General features: G+C 49.4%; 2 protein-coding genes across 7 annotated transcripts in view; one reads left to right on the top strand and one right to left on the bottom strand.

Annotated features, from left to right (window-relative positions):
* Positions 1–10,733, bottom strand: part of LOC143805465 (carboxyl-terminal PDZ ligand of neuronal nitric oxide synthase protein-like) — a 70,764-nt gene extending 60,031 nt beyond the window's left edge. The window contains exons 1-3 of one of the 4 annotated variants that reach the window (XM_077284875.1): positions 10,583–10,733; positions 10,306–10,473; positions 8,810–8,881 (exon numbers count right to left, since the gene is read on the bottom strand). In XM_077284875.1, the coding sequence (XP_077140990.1) occupies positions 8,810–8,881; positions 10,306–10,473; positions 10,583–10,618 (276 nt within the window). In that variant the 5' untranslated portion in view covers positions 10,619–10,733. Of the gene's footprint in view, positions 1–8,809; positions 8,882–10,305; positions 10,506–10,571 lie in introns of those variants that run through there. The other 3 variants (XM_077284876.1, XM_077284877.1, XM_077284878.1) reach the window with 3 other exon arrangements.
* TTLL11 (tubulin tyrosine ligase like 11) overlaps positions 6,780–15,862 on the top strand; it is a 33,754-nt gene continuing 24,671 nt past the window's right edge. For 2 of the 3 annotated variants that reach the window (XM_077284873.1, XM_077284872.1), the window contains exon 1: positions 13,274–13,518. In XM_077284873.1, coding sequence (XP_077140988.1) covers positions 13,369–13,518 — 150 coding nt within the window. In that variant the 5' untranslated portion in view covers positions 13,274–13,368. Of the gene's footprint in view, positions 6,828–13,273; positions 13,519–15,862 lie in introns of those variants that run through there. The other variant, XM_077284874.1, reaches the window with a different exon arrangement.

The following is a 15,862-nucleotide window of genomic DNA, read 5'->3' as shown; positions in this document are numbered from 1 at the left end:
AGACGTCATAGTAAGAAGATGGGAGGCCCCGGACCGAACCACAACACCCATCGGACCAGACCGCAGTGGGACCGCCCCTGGGTGAGTATAATCTAACCTCTTTTTCTCATCTTTCAGGATGCTGTAGATAAGCCCCTGATGCCGGTGGCCTTAGCTCACCCTCGATTTTGGGGGTGACAGGTTCCCTTTAAAGGCATATTTCGTTTATATATCCATAGAGTATGTTATAGATGGGATTACATTTAAAACTTGGCATTTAGGAGGTATTCAGTCTGTGATTTGATACTTTAGTAAAAGCATCTAGTATTTGCATCATTGCCACTGGCAATGATCCTGTAGGATATGTCAGTTGCAATGTAATATGGTAAGCAAAAAAACCCCAAAGATTTTAGGTTACATTTTCCCACCTAAATGTCTGACATCATTGAGGGTGAACTCATTTTTTTCTGCTAGGGATTCAATGGATTCAGTCTCTAGAGCAAATACAAGTGGTGGCAACGTACACCCCCGTCTCGTGCCATTAGTCGTTTAGCATTTATCTGACATCATTCCAAATAAAAGGACTGAGGCTGACAGGTTAGAATAAAGTCATTACTTTAAATACATTTTACCAGTGACCCCAAATTTGGATAAAGACTTCAAACAGGAATCCCCAGTGTATTCGGTCGCACGCCTTCTCTGCATCCAGCGATAGGAACAGAGAAGGCGTACAACCTTTTCCTGCCATACGTCATCCTTGTGCCATCCAGCATTTGTGATGCGATGGGATAACAGACATTCTGTTTACTAGTATTTTAGAATATCATTTGAGATTAGTATTTAGTAGCGATATTGGCCTAAAGTCAGCCGCTTGGTCCGGGGTTTTGCCTGACTTGGGAGGTAGCTATTGTCGCCCATATAATTTCTTCTGGAATTTTACCCGTTTCAAATAGATGTTGAAAAACTAGCAACAGATGTGGGGATAATATTTGATTGAATAATTTAAAACAGTGACTGGTTATTCCATCAGGGCCTGGAGATTTATTATTTTTAGCCGTTTTAATGACTGATTGTATTTCCGTCTGAGTTATAGGTTAGTACATTCAATTTATCTCTGTAACTCGGGGTAAAGCTAGGAGGTTTGAAAAATTATTACTCAAATTAGCAATATGCTGTGGCGTAAGATTATCTGTCCTGAGATTATAAAATGAGGAGTAATATTTTTCAAATGTATTAAAAATTTTATATATTTATATTAATACTTTGCCCGCTTTATTTTCCTGCCAATAGTATTTTGCTTTACTTTACAAATAATGTTCATGTTGTATTGAAGTAACTGGTATAGTTCCTATCCCGAGTTTCGTCATTTTATATATATATACCGTGGCTGAGGGTTTGCGTTTATGGACATCCTCCAACAATGCTACATTTTTATTAAGTTCTTAATTATTTGCCATACGCTGCTATTTGGATTAGCCGTCCCCTTAGGCCGGTTTCACACTAGCGTTTTGAGGAGCTGTGGACTTCCTCCGTGAAGCCCCGCCCTCGGCCGCACCTCCGCCACTAGCTCCGCCTGCTTCTGCATCTGGCCTGCGTACCTACAGTATCTTTAACATTAGGTACACAGGTCGTGCAGCTGTATGCGGATGCTTCTGCATGCGTCGTTTTAACGATGCGGTGACCAGCGTAGGACGCAGCTGGTAGCAATTTCATTTTTTCTCCGCATCGTCAAAACGACGAATGCGGAAGTATCCGCATACAGCCGCACGACCTGCGTACCTAATGTTAAAGACAGGTACGCAGGTCGCATGCATAAGTAGGCAGAGCTAGCGGTGGAGGTGCGGCCGAGGCTTCACGGAGGAAGTCCGCAGCTCCTCAAAACGCTAGTGTGAAACTAGCCATACGTAGGCTTTGTGTGCAGACCACACAGTGGTTGGAGACACCTGGGGGCTGTTAACATTTATCTGTAATTGAGGCTTGACATTATATGAAGATGTTAGAGAATAGTTAATTCTTCATGGAGAGTATGTCGGATTGTTGTACGTCCCTCTTATTTGGTACAAAATACAGCCGTGGTGCGATCAAGTGATATTGCCGATTATAGCCGATTGATTATTTTGCAGTAGACATTTACCAGCCATTTATCTGTCACTATCAATCCTTGAGTACATTTTATGCAAGTTCGAGTAGTATGTATAGGCACGTTCAGAAGCATGGAGAACATAAGGATTTATAAATCCACAAATTAAGAGAGCTCCTTGTTTTATATTAGTTTAACCATGAGATCTTTAATAAATGCGATTTGTCTTGAGTTGGGTGCATATTTGGATTCAAATTGGGTATACGTGGTTGTTAGTATATGACATATCTGCCTTCTTCATCCAGATCACCATTAATCAGTTGGAGCGGTATAGTATCCTTAATTGCTACTCCTCTTTTGTTACTGCATGTGAAGAATATACAGTGGGTCCTGAAAGTATTCATACCCCTTTAAATTTTTCACTCTTCAGAAGAAAGTACTGCAGTGTGCAGGCGCTGGGCCTCTCTGACCTTTCCCAGTGCCTGCGCACTGCAGTACTTTGCTCTGCCCTCAACAGGACATATAAGTAGGCCTACGCAGGAGCGCGATGCTGGGGAGCTATGAAGCAAGCAGGAAGGCGTCGTCGTAAGAAGATGGGAGGCGCCGGACCTGCGACACCCATTGGAACGGACCGCACCCCGGGTGAGTATAATAAAACTTACTTTTCTTATCTTGCAGGTTGGACCGAGGGCTTATCTACAGCATTATAGAATGCTGTATATCAGCCCTGAAAAGCGGTGGCCGCAACTGGTATCGGCCAAACCTGGTGACAGGTTCGCTTTAAGTTGAACATTGTCGCATGCGTGGCAACCCTGTGGGTGGTGGGGCTGTGTGGGTCCAACTAAAAAGCTGCCAGGAGCAAAATTCCTGCAGAGATGAGTGGACATCATGGAGCATCACATGTAGTGCACAATTTGACATCACCTACAGCTGCAACTTCATAAGAAGTCATTAAAGGGAACCTGTCACTCCCCCCTGGCGTTTTTAACTAAAAGAGCCACCTTGTGCAGCACCAAAGCTGCATTCTGTTGAGGTGGCTCTTTTTTTGGGGGGTCCCTTCCAACGTTGAAATCTTACTTTTTATAATTTGCCCGCCATACCTGTAGTCTGTCCGGGGGGCATGTCTTTTCCCCCCCAGACACAAACGCCACCCAGCCATCACTCATTTTCTTCATGCGTCGCCTCCTCTGCATTCATTTACGTCCCCGGCGCCTGCGCTGTAAGTTTTTTTTTTTTTTCAGGCATGCACAGTTTGTGCTGCCCTTCGACTCACATCACATGATGTCTTTGCATTGCATAAGAAAGGAAGAAGGGCACTCACCGATCTGAAGCTTGACTTTGCTTTATTAAATGTTCATTAAAACATCATGGCCGGGAGAGTAAACAAGGAGCTCCTGTGAGCAGTGTGAAGACGACAGCTGTTTCGCGCTCTCACTGCGCTTCCACGGGTCTGTATGTGGAAGGACGCCGGGAGGGAAGATCATATGCTCCGGCCACGGCATACTCCTCCCATTCCCGGTTCCTCCCACCTGGCCATGAGAAACAAAACACTAAAACACGATTAAAACTGTGTAGAGCACCCATAAATCTTATACATTGACTAGTATAACCAGCACAAATAACGAGAACAACAATTATTAATTTTCTATCTACCCCGTTAGCGACCTTCAATCTTGCGAATGAGTCATTAGTATTAGTAGTAAAAAAATAAATAAAAAAAAATAATGCTCCTTCGTTACCAATGTCTGACGATGCCGCTACTAAACCCCTTTTAGTAATTACAGGAAAACCGACATGTCCAACTTATCGTTGAACCCCGTCGGTCCCATTGCGTTAGTGCGCATTATCCACTTTGACTCGCGTCTGAGGAGGAGCTTATTCCAATCTCCGCCCTGCGCTGGTAAGCAGACCCTTTCAATGCCTGCAAAGGAGAGAACTCCCGGATTTCGCCCCCCCCACCACCACCATGTACCTCTCTTACGTGCGTAATCAATCTTGGCACTCCTTTGCCCGTTCTGATTGACCTGTAATGCTCCCGGAAACGCACATACATGGGACGTATGGTTTTCCCTACGTAATAAAATCTACATGGACAGAAAAGGACATATACAACATGGTCCGTTTTACAGGTAATGAAATCCATCACCGGGTGCTCAATTGCCCCTATATGTAGGACCCGACTGGTGACATGGAATTCACAGAAGGAACAATGTCCACATCTGTGATTGCCCTTGGGGGCCCTGCCTCTTATCCAACCAATTTTTGTTCTCCTCTTTCTCAATACGGTTCCTCACCAACTTATCCCCCAATCTAGTGCTGCGCCTGTTCGCTCTTAAAGGGCCCCTGGCTACCACCTCCGCTAAATCCTTGTCTCTCTCTAAGATGTGCCAATTCTTTCTTATAGAAGCCCGAATCTGCTGGTCCATAACACTATATCAGAAACAAAAATTGAATCTTTTTTCTCTTTTCTTCTTCTAATTTTCAACTGACATACTACCCTCCTGGGTCTTTGTACCTCTCACTGTACCATTTCTTACCTTCTCAAATGCTGTATTCAATAAATCCTCTGGGTAGCCTGGGTTTTAGAGGGTGACAGCCCTTGTAGCATTGGTCCTCTAGGCTTTTTAGCCCACATGGATACATCAATAGATACAGTCAGGGATGCTAGACAATTGGTAGATTTGACAGGGGAGGAGGGGATGATGGCTGATAGTGAAACCGAGGCACTTAACCCCTTTTTGGGGGGTGTTTAATTATATGCCCCCAGTAACACCGGGTAATCTGAGATAAAAGATTAAATTTTTGTTTCTGATATAGTGTTATGGACCAGCAGATTCGGGCTTCTATAAGAAAGAATTGGCACATCTTAGAGAGAGACAAGGATTTAGCGGAGGTGGTAGCCAGGGGCCCTTTAAGAGCGAACAGGCGCAGCACTAGATTGGGGGATAAGTTGGTGAGGAACCGTATTGAGAACGAGGAGAACAAAAATTGGTTGGATAAGAGGGGGGCCCCCAAGGGCAATCACAGATGTGGACATGGAATTCACAGAAGGAACAATGTCCACATCTGTGATTGCCCTTGGGGGCCCCCCTCTTATCCAACCAATTTTTGTTCTCCTCGTTCTCAATACGGTTCCTCACCAACTTATCCCCCAATCTAGTGCTGCGCCTGTTCGCTCTTAAAGGGCCCCTGGCTACCACCTCCGCTAAATCCTTGTCTCTCTCTAAGATGTGCCAATTCTTTCTTATAGAAGCCCGAATCTGCTGGTCCATAACACTATATCAGAAACAAAAATTGAATCTTTTTTCTCTTTTCTTCTTCTAATTTTCAACTGACATACTACCCTCCTGGGTCTTTGTACCTCTCACTGTACCATTTCTTACCTTCTCAAATGCTGTATTCAATAAATCCTCTGGGTAGCCTGGGTTTTAGAGGGTGACAGCCCTTGTAGCATTGGTCCTCTAGGCTTTTTAGCCCACATGGATACATCAATAGATACAGTCAGGGATGCTAGACAATTGGTAGATTTGACAGGGGAGGAGGGGATGATGGCTGATAGTGAAACCGAGGCACTTAACCCCTTTTTGGGGGGTGTTTAATTATATGCCCCCAGTAACACCGGGTAATCTGAGATAAAAGATTAAATTTTTGTTTCTGATATAGTGTTATGGACCAGCAGATTCGGGCTTCTATAAGAAAGAATTGGCACATCTTAGAGAGAGACAAGGATTTAGCGGAGGTGGTAGCCAGGGGCCCTTTAAGAGCGAACAGGCGCAGCACTAGATTGGGGGATAAGTTGGTGAGGAACCGTATTGAGAACGAGGAGAACAAAAATTGGTTGGATAAGAGGGGGGCCCCCAAGGGCAATCACAGATGTGGACATTGTTCCTTCTGTGAATTCCATGTCACCAGTCGGGTCCTACATATAGGGGCAATTGAGCACCCGGTGATGGCTTTCATTACCTGTAAAACGGACCATGTTGTATATGTCCTTTTCTGTCCATGTAGATTTTATTACGTGGGGAAAACCATACGTCCCATGTATGTGCGTTTCCGGGAGCATTACAGGTCAATCAGAACGGGCAAAGGAGTGCCAAGATTGATTACGCACGTAAGAGAGGTACATGGGGGGGGGGAAATCCGGGAGTTCTCTCCTTTGCAGGCATTGAAAGGGTCTGCTTACCAGCGCAGGGCGGAGATTGGAATAAGCTCCTCCTCAGACGCGAGTCAAAGTGGATAATGCGCACTAACGCAATGGGACCGACGGGGTTCAACGATAAGTTGGACATGTCGGTTTTCCTGTAATTACTAAAAGGGGTTTAGTAGCGGCATCGTCAGACATTGGTAACGAAGGAGCATTATTTTTTTTTATTTTTTTTTTTACTACTAATACTAATGACTCATTCGCAAGATTGAAGGTCGCTAATGGGGTAGATAGAAAATGAAAAAATTGTTGTTCTCGTTATTTGTGCTGATTATACTAGTTAATGTATAAGATTTATGGGTGCTCTACACAGTTTTAATCGTGTTTTAGTGTTTTCTATCTCATGGCCAGGTGGGAGGAACCGGGAATGGGAGGAGTATGCCGTGGCCGGAGCATATGATCTTCCCTCCAGTCCCGGCGTCCTTCCACATACAGACCCGTGGAAGCGCAGTGAGAGCACGAAACAGCTGTCGTCTTCACACTGCTCACAGGAGCTCCTTGTTTACTCTCCCGGCCATGATGTTTTAATGAACATTTAATAAAGCAAAGTCAAGCTTCAGATCGGTGAGTGCCCTTCTTCCTTTCTTATGCAATGCACTGATTTTCATGTGATTTCTGGAGGAGCACCCGGTAGCTTGTGGTGGAATTTGGACCGCTTTTCTGCATGAAAGCACTTGATGTGCACAGAGGCTGAAAGTCTCCAAGTGGAAGGTAGTGCCGTCCCTCTTTTTTCTTTTGTCAAAGAATTCACATGATGTCTTTGTACACACGCCTGCGTGTAACCGCGGCCCGAGATCCCGCCCCGCAGTGTGAATAAATCAGAAGAGACTGCGGGGCGGGATCTCGGGCCGGGGGTAGACACAGGCGCATGTACAAAGACATCATGTGATGCGAGTCAAAGGGCAGCGCAAACTGCGCATGCCCCGAAAAAAAACTTACAGCGCAGGCGCCGGGGACGTACATGAATGCAGAGGAGGCGCCCGGAGGAAATGAGTGATGGCTGGGAGGCGTTTGTGTCCGGGGGGAAAAGACATGCCCCCCGGACAGACTACAGGTATGGCAGGCAAATTATAAAAAGTAATATTGCAGCGTTGGAAGGGACCCCAAATAAAAGAGCCACCTTGACAGAAAGCAGCATTAGTGCTGCATAAGGTGGCTCTTTTAGTTAAAACGCCAGGAGGGGTGACAGGTTCCCTTTAAAGGCAACCCATCACATTTACAATGTCTGATCTGTGGGCACAAAAAGTCAGGAGTCCAGTGGGAAGTCTTACCAGTGACTGACAGGCTTCTTTGTGGAAACGAGTATCAGTCAATCACTGATTAGCACCGCCTACTGGACTCCTGAGCTGTGAATGAGCAGGGATGTAAATGAGCTCTGCACTTGCTGTATAGCATAATGACTGCAGACTGGACAGCATGTTCAATGTCACAGCTACCCAATGAGGACGACCCTCGGGCACCAGTAGCCAATCTTTACTGTTTCCGAGCACCCTATTGAAGCCATAAAGTGGAAGCTGGACTGCTGGCAAGAGGATCCCCCAGATCTGATGCCTTATGCTGGTTACACACAGCAAAGCCTTGCCATCACCCCGTCTGTATAGTGCCATACCCTATATCTGTCGCCTGCGGGAGTGGAAGTGCTAGACATCACGAACCCACTGAACGCAGCAACTCAAATGTCACCTGCCTACAACTGGTCAGACCCACAGCTCATTGTAGTCGCCATGATAATCCTAGTGCCAGCAGTCACATCAAACAGCATCAATGAGAACACAGACGTGCGCATCCAGAGATCCAAGAAAGATGAAGGGAACATGGAGATAAGTGGGTGTATATGATGGGGAGCAACATACCGCTCCACCGACGCACGTCAAACCCGCCAAGCTCATGGACATCGCCGATAATCAAAATCACAACTAATCAGTGCCAGAGACAACATGGATCCCTTGAGTTCAGGCCAAATGGCCGAGTAGGGGTCCGCAGATCTGTAAACGCATGTTCATTATTAAGAACTGCGTAAGTTGATGTACTATCTGAAGAAGCAGCGCAGCTCAGATGGATTCACAGAAGATCCAATCATTCACATAGGTAGTAACACTGGACTCACTATCCATATCATCTCTGCACACTGACACGAAACGAACAGCGGCACATAGTTGTGTTCAGCACAACGCGAATCCCGCGGCATTTCATGTACTCTGCGGAGGAGGGTGCGGTGTCCGAGAACAATACTCCCAGGGAGCACCGGTGCAGAGAATCCAGCCCTGCGGTGGGAATGTGGGGGTCACCACTTCAACAAATCATCACACTGGTATAGGGAAAGTGACCAGGAGCTCAAGCACTGAAATGTGTGGGTATAAAATGTAAAACACTTACTGCTGTGAGCCACATTGCACCGGGACTGCTCATCCAGAGCTGTAGTCTCCTGATGCAGGGCTGAGCAGTCACACAGGCAGTGCCAGGGAGCGACTGGAGAAGGTTAAGGCATACAGACAGAAGTGTATACGTGAGAGGCGACAGCAAGCATGGCCGCTTTGGTCACTCACCCGGATCCTCCGCATGGCAGCCACAATCTCCACACGACTGTTGGGTCTCGGCACATCCAGACTCCCTATGTACTAAAAAAAAACAAACAAAACAACAACAAAAAAAACAAGACATGAGAGCTGATAGGGGGCCGCCATGCCCCAGCATCGTCATATACAGCCTCTGATTACCCTCTGGTATCTAGGAGCAATTACACGGAGTGCTCATCCGTACCTTAATACTACTCAGCAGCACCTTAATACTCATTAAGTAGGTAATAAAAGATAACATTTCTGGCAAAACGATGGAGCCCGGCAATGACACAAGACAACTTGAATAAGCGGGTCACAGGTCAATCCATACGCTGAGCCGTTTGTGGCAGGTTACAGTTTACACGTATCCCTCCAATCACTAATGAGGTTGACGGGATCCAAAAAATGAAACTAGACTGTAACTGACAGAATGGAGCTTCACCATGATGTGAACGCATGCTTACTTACTGTGTATTCACATGTACAGGTCTGTTCTGGTATATGACTAGGAGCACCCTCACCTGTGCATCCACCTTACAGACCACCACCAAGATCCAGCAGGGCAACTAACAGCCAACTCTGATCACCACTTACCCCACTAATGACCAGCCGCCAGACCAAAACCCAATAAGCAACTCACAAAGAACTGCCCAAAGTAGTAATAAGGGCTAGTGGCTGCAACGGCAAACGGACCTTCACAGATGTGAGGTGGAGTGGAGAGCCTCTCCAGCACACGAAAGAGGCACGGCAAACAGCGCGGTGTAGAGTTGATCCCTACAGACTGGAGGGTAGAGCGTCTCCAGCACACGATAGGGGCACGCCAAACAGCGCGGTGTAGAGGTGATCCCTACAGACTGGAGGGTAGAGCCTCTCCAGCACACGATAGGGGCACGCCAAACAGCGCGGTGTAGAGGTGATCCCTACAGACTGGAGGGTAGAGCGTCTCCAGCACACGATAGGGGCACGCCAAACAGCGCGGTGTAGGTGATCCCAACAGACTGGAGGGTAGAGCGTCTCCAGCACACGATAGGGGCACGCCAAACAGCGCGGTGTAGAGGTGATCCCTACAGACTGGAGGGTAGAGCGTCTCCAGCACACGATAGGGGCACGCCAAACAGCGCGGTGTAGAGGTGATCCCTACAGACTGGAGGGTAGAGCGTCTCCAGCACACGATAGGGGCACGCCAAACAGCGCGGTGTAGGTGATCCCAACAGACTGGAGGGTAGAGCGTCTCCAGCACACAATAGAGGCACGCCAAACAGCGCGGTGTAGAGGTGATCCCTACAGATTGGAGGGTAGAGCCTCTCGGTGTAGGTGATCCCAACAGAAGACACCTGGCTACATGGGGTCAAGGTGCTCTCTGTAGTCAGGGGGTGTAGGCAGCACCCTGTGTAAACTCTAAAGGGCACAGGAACTCCCAGCAGGTGAGGGGCATAGGCAGTGCCCTGTACACTTCAGGGGGACGCACAGTGTTAGGGTCTCACCTTGGCCTGGAAGTGGACGCCATGCTGGAAGGCTTCCTCATCGTGCAGGGGCACCCTGGCATCACAGCCATCATCCACGAGGTTGTACTTGCTCCTCTCAGGCATGCTGCACTCAGCCCTCTCCCTGCACCAGCGGGGGCTGCAGCCTCGGGGTCTCCAGACTCGGCTCTATGTAGACACTTCAGAGATCAGGCGACATTCTGAGGTGAAATGAAACAGCAGCGCTCAGCTCCAGCCTCACATACGGGGTAGTGATGGGCGATTACCTCAGGCTCACTGCTCTCCGGTCATGAGCTCGCTGCTCTCCGGTCATGAGCTCGCTGCTCTCCGGTCATGAGCTCACAGCTCTCCGGTTCCCGCTTTGTGGCATACGTCCGCGGTCTCCGACTGCGCAGATTTGAATGAATCCTCAGACCTACCAGCGCTGGACTCGGCACCATTCGCCATTGGCTTAAAGTTCAGTCACGTGCCAAAGGCTACCAATCATGAATGAGAACAGCAAGAACTCATCCCTGTTACCCAAACTGACAAATCCATCCCGACCCCCGCACCGTCATACAGCGGCTGTCATCACATCTACAGGACACACAGCACCTGAGCTCCTGCCATGTTATCAACTTATGCTGGTTGTCAGACACTCCCTCCATTACAGAGGAGGGCAACTAGTCCCAGAACAGCGAGCCCCCACATAAATCAGTACAATAATATGAGAACAGCAGCAGGATGACTGCAGCTGACTCATCGGGCGCCGTTCTGCTGGCTGCGCATGTCTCCGCCTGGTCACGTGTGGCGTGCATCCTTACCAATTCGCGCCGATCACTTTTGACCCTCTGCGATTCCCGTTCGGTCGCGCTGTCAACCAGACCCAAACAATCCGGCGTGCGGGGCGTGGCCTCAGGTGATTGGCAGCCTGGGATGAGTGTGTCAGGCGGCTGCGGAGATGGGAAGTTTGCGGGCCCCGGGGGGGCACACAGGGCGGGGGTAGAGGGTGCCGGGAGGGCGGTGCACACAGGAGCCCCTCATCCTGGGAGAAAGAAGGGGAGAAAACAGGACAGGAGAACTGAAGGCACGGCCGGGTCATTGTGGGGAGCAGTGCGCCCCCTGTGTGCCAGAGGGGAGACCTGTGAGGGGACAGAATGTGAGGGGTCACAGGGAGGTGATACTGGGGTGGTTCTGGGTGCAGGGGCTGACGGTGGAGTGATCCGTGGTGCAGGGGCTGATAGTCGGGTGACCCAGGGTGCAGGAGCTGACGGGGTGATCCGTGGTGCAGGGGCTGATAGTCGGGTGACACAGGGTGCAGGAGCTGACGGTGGGGTAATCCGTGGTGCAGGGGCTGATAGTCGGGTGACCCGGGGTGCAGGAGCTGACGGTGGGGTGATTCGGGGTGCAGGGGCTGATAGTTGGGTGACACAGGGTGCAGGAGCTGACGGTGGGGTGATCCGTGGTGCAGGGGCTGATAGTCGGGTGACACAGGGTGCAGGAGCTGACGGTGGGGTGATTCGGGGTGCAGGGGCTGATAGTCGGGTGACCCAGGGTGCAGGAGCTGACGGTGGGGTGATCCGTGGTGCAGGGGCTGATAGTCGGGTGACCCAGGGTGCAGGAGCTGACGGTGGAGTGATCCGTGGTGCAGGGGCTGATAGTCGGGTGACCCAGGGTGCAGGAGCTGACGGTGGGGTGATCCGTGGTGCAGGGGCTGATAGTCGGGTGACCCAGGGTGCAGGAGCTGACGGTGGGGTGATCCCTGGTGCAGGGGCTGATAGTCGGGTGACCCGGGGTGCAGGAGCTGACGGTGGGGTGATTCGGGGTGCAGGGGCTGATAGTCGGGTGACACAGGGTGCAGGAGCTGACGGTAGGGTGACCCGGGGTGCAGGGGCTGATAGTCGGGTGACACAGGGTGCAGGAGCTGATGGTGGGGTGATCCGTGGTGCAGGGGCTGATAGTCGGGTGACACAGGGTGCAGGGGCTGACAGTGGGGTGATTCGGGGTGCAGGGGCTGATAGTCGGGTGACACAGGGTGCAGGGGCTGACGGGGTGATCTGTGGTGCGGAGGTCGATATTCGAGTGACACAGGGTGCAGGAGCTGATGGTGGGGTAACTTGGAGTGCAGGGGCTGATATTCGGGTGACCCCGGGTGCAGGAGCTGACAATGCTGTGATCCAGGGTGCAGGGGCTGATATTTGGGTTATCTGGGGTGAGGGAGCTGACGATGTGGTGATCCAGGGTGTGGGGGCTGACAGTGGGGAGATTCAGAGTGTGAGTGCTGACGGTGGGGAGATTCAGGGTGTGGGGGCTGATGGTGCAGTAATCCAGGATGTGGGGTCTGATGTTGGTGTGATGAGCCACAGTGTGGGGGCTAACAGTTGGGTGATCCAGGGTATGGGGACTGACTGTAGGGTGATCTTGGGTACAGGAGCTAATGGGGTGGCCCAGGTTGCGGGGGCTGATGGTGGTGTGATCCGGGGTGCGGGCGCTGACGGTGGGGAGATCCGCGGTGCGGTGACTGACAGTGGGGAGATCCACGGTGTGAGGACTAACTGTGGGGTGAGCCGGGGTACAGGTGCTAATGGCAGGGTGGCCCGAGGTGCAGGGGCTGACAGCAGTGTGATCCGCATTGTGGGGGCTGATGGAGGGGTTATCCGTGATTTGGGGGCTGACTGTGGGGTGATCCGCAGTGCGGGGGCTGACTGTGGGGTGAACCGGGGTACAGGTGCTAATGGCGGGGTGACCCGGGATACAGGGGCTGATGGCGGTGTGATCCGCATTGTGGGGGCTGACGGAGGAGTTATCCGTGATTTGGGGGCTGACTGTGGGGTGAACCGGGGTACAGGTGCTAATGGGGTGACCCGGGATACGGGGGCTGACGGTGGTGTGATCCGCATTGTGGGGGCTGATGGAGGGGTTATCCGTGATTTGGGGGCTGACTGTGGGGTGATCCGCAGTACAGGAGCAACCAGACCCAACAGATTGTCTCTATATAGGAGGCACAAAGCATCTGCGAGCCGCCATGTGCTGGGTACCAGGTGTAGCAGCTCCTCTCCTCACACACGAGCCTCTGATCTTGGGATGTCAGTGTGCAGAGGGCAGAGAGCGCTGAGTAATGGGGGTCAGGAGGAAAGAGGGGGACGCAGGAGGCCGGTCACAGTGGACAGCTCCAAGGCCAAGACATCTTTGGAGGCGTTGAGGATCAGCATCAAGCAGCTAAAGTGGAAGGAAGTGAGTGACCCTCACACAGTAATGGGGCCCAGTCCTTCTGGTCACCCCCACATCATCCTCCATCACTGCATGTTGGGTCCTGAGGCTCATGGGGGACTGTACCATTGACCCTTCACCAGTTGACACCTGACCCCTAACTGTGACACCCCAAAATCCAAGACTGTTCAATGTCAATCCTCGTCCTACTCACAAGCATGAGGTTATTATAATGTTATCAACGTATCAAAGGACCAGCCTCTGATATGTAGACTGCACCAGCAGAACAGTGAGCGCAGCTCTGGAGTATAATACAGGCTGTAACTCAGGATCAGTGCAGAATAAGTAATGTACAGTTGCTTCTCACTAAATTAGAATATCATCAAAAAGTTAATTTATGTCAGTTCTTCAATATTAAAAAGTGAAACTCATTCTAGAGAGTCATTACAAACAGTGATCTATTTCAAGTGTTTATTTTTGTTAATGTTGATGATTATGGCTTACAGCCAATGAAAACCCAAAAGTCATTATCTCAGTAAATTAGAATACTTTATAACACCAGCTTGAAAAATTATTTTAAAACCCGAAATGTTGGCCTGTTGAAATCTATCTTCAGTAATTGCACTCAATACTTGGTTGGGGCTCCTTTTGCATCAATGCAGCGTGGCATGGAGGCGATCAACCTGTGGCACTGCTGAGGTGTTATGGAAGCCCAGGTTGCTTTGATAACAGCCTTCAGCTCATCTGCATTGTGGGGTCTGGTGTCTCATCTTCCTCTTGACGATACCCCATAATGTAGATTCTCTATGGGGTTAAGGTCAGGAGAGTTTGCTGGCCAATCAAGCACTGTGATACTGTTGTTTATAAACCAGGTATTGGTACTTTTGGCAGTGTGGACAGGTGCCAAGTCCTGCTGGAGAATGACATTTCCATCTCCAAAAAGCTTGTCTACAGAGGGAAGCATGAAGTGATCTAAAATGTCCTGGTAGATGGCTGCGCTGACTTTGGTCTTGATATAACACAGTGGACCTACACCAGCAGATGACATGGCTCCCCAAACCATCACTGATTCACACTAGACCTCAAGCAGCTTGGATTGTGGCCTCTCCACTCTTCCTCCAGACTCTGGAACCTTGATTTCCAAATGAAATGCAAAATTAACTTTCCTTGTGGAGTGTGTCAGTGACTGCCTTCTGGACATATTTTTAGACACTTAGGAAACCTTTGCAGGTGTTTTTGTTAATTATGCTAATTTACTGAGATAATGATTTTTGGGTTTCCATTGGCTGTAAGCCATAATCATCAACATTAACAGAAATAAAGACTTGAAATACATCACTGTCTGTAATGACTCTATATATGAGTTTCACTTTTTGTATTGGAGAACTGAAATAAACTCACTTTTTGATGATATTGTAATTTTGTGAGAAGCAACTGTATGTACACAGTCTCTAATCTGCTGTTATATTGTTTCTTATCCTCCAGTCACCTCCAGAGCCGCGGTCGCAATTCCACTATTACATTGTAACATCTGTCCCAATTCCTTTTTGCTTAGTTTCTTCTTTGGGTGACGTGTGTTAGTGTCAGTCCTTTTCTATTTCTGGGACTTCTGGTGCTGTTACATCAGGGTGCTATGGAGATAATTCTTGTTGGGTCTTGCCTCCCCCTCACTGAGATGTGGGCTCTTTAAGCTCCTGATCCTCTGAGCTCCTTGGCTAGTCAGTAAGTTCTGTTTTCCTGGCCTAAGCCTTGGGCCTGGTTCCTGATGTATCCTGTGCTCTGACCTCGCCTTGTGTTTTGACCACCCTCTTGTTTTCTGGTTTTCTCTGATGTGATCTCTTGTCACCGACCCTGTTTGCAACTATCTTACTCCTCCAGTCAGCAGCCGGCTCTGTGGCCCCAACCCAGGGGTCCCTGTGTAATTCCAGATCCCTGTACAGGGTTTAAAAGGATCTTCCAATGTTCCGACATCCTTTTTTCAATCACTGTATCTCCCCTATGGTAAATAATAGCCTGTACTCACTGCTGGCGCTGTTCCAGCGATGTCAGCACCTGCTCTCTCTCATTATGTCATGTGATCCCTTCAGCCAATCAGTGTCCGCTTCAGTCCCTTCTGAGGAAATTAACACCCAAAGGAAGCGAGAGAGCAGCCACTGACATCACTGGAACTTCATCATAGCAGAGTACGTGGGTGGAATATGGTGATGATAAAGGGGTGTCTGAGTAGTGCACAACCCCTTTAAGGGAGAAGACCAGGGCCCGAGACTGAGTAAACATAGTGGCTTGCATTACACCTGTCCATAGAAGCTCTACTAATGGATCACTGCCTGCCTGCCACAATCAGCGCTCCCATGACATTTACTCCAGT

The sequence above is a fragment of the Ranitomeya variabilis genome, chromosome 2, assembly GCF_051348905.1.
Source record: "Ranitomeya variabilis isolate aRanVar5 chromosome 2, aRanVar5.hap1, whole genome shotgun sequence".
In the NCBI taxonomy this organism is placed as follows: Eukaryota; Metazoa; Chordata; class Amphibia; order Anura; family Dendrobatidae; genus Ranitomeya; species Ranitomeya variabilis.
Note: the sequence above shows the minus strand (reverse complement) of the source record. Positions and strands in the feature narration are given on the sequence as shown.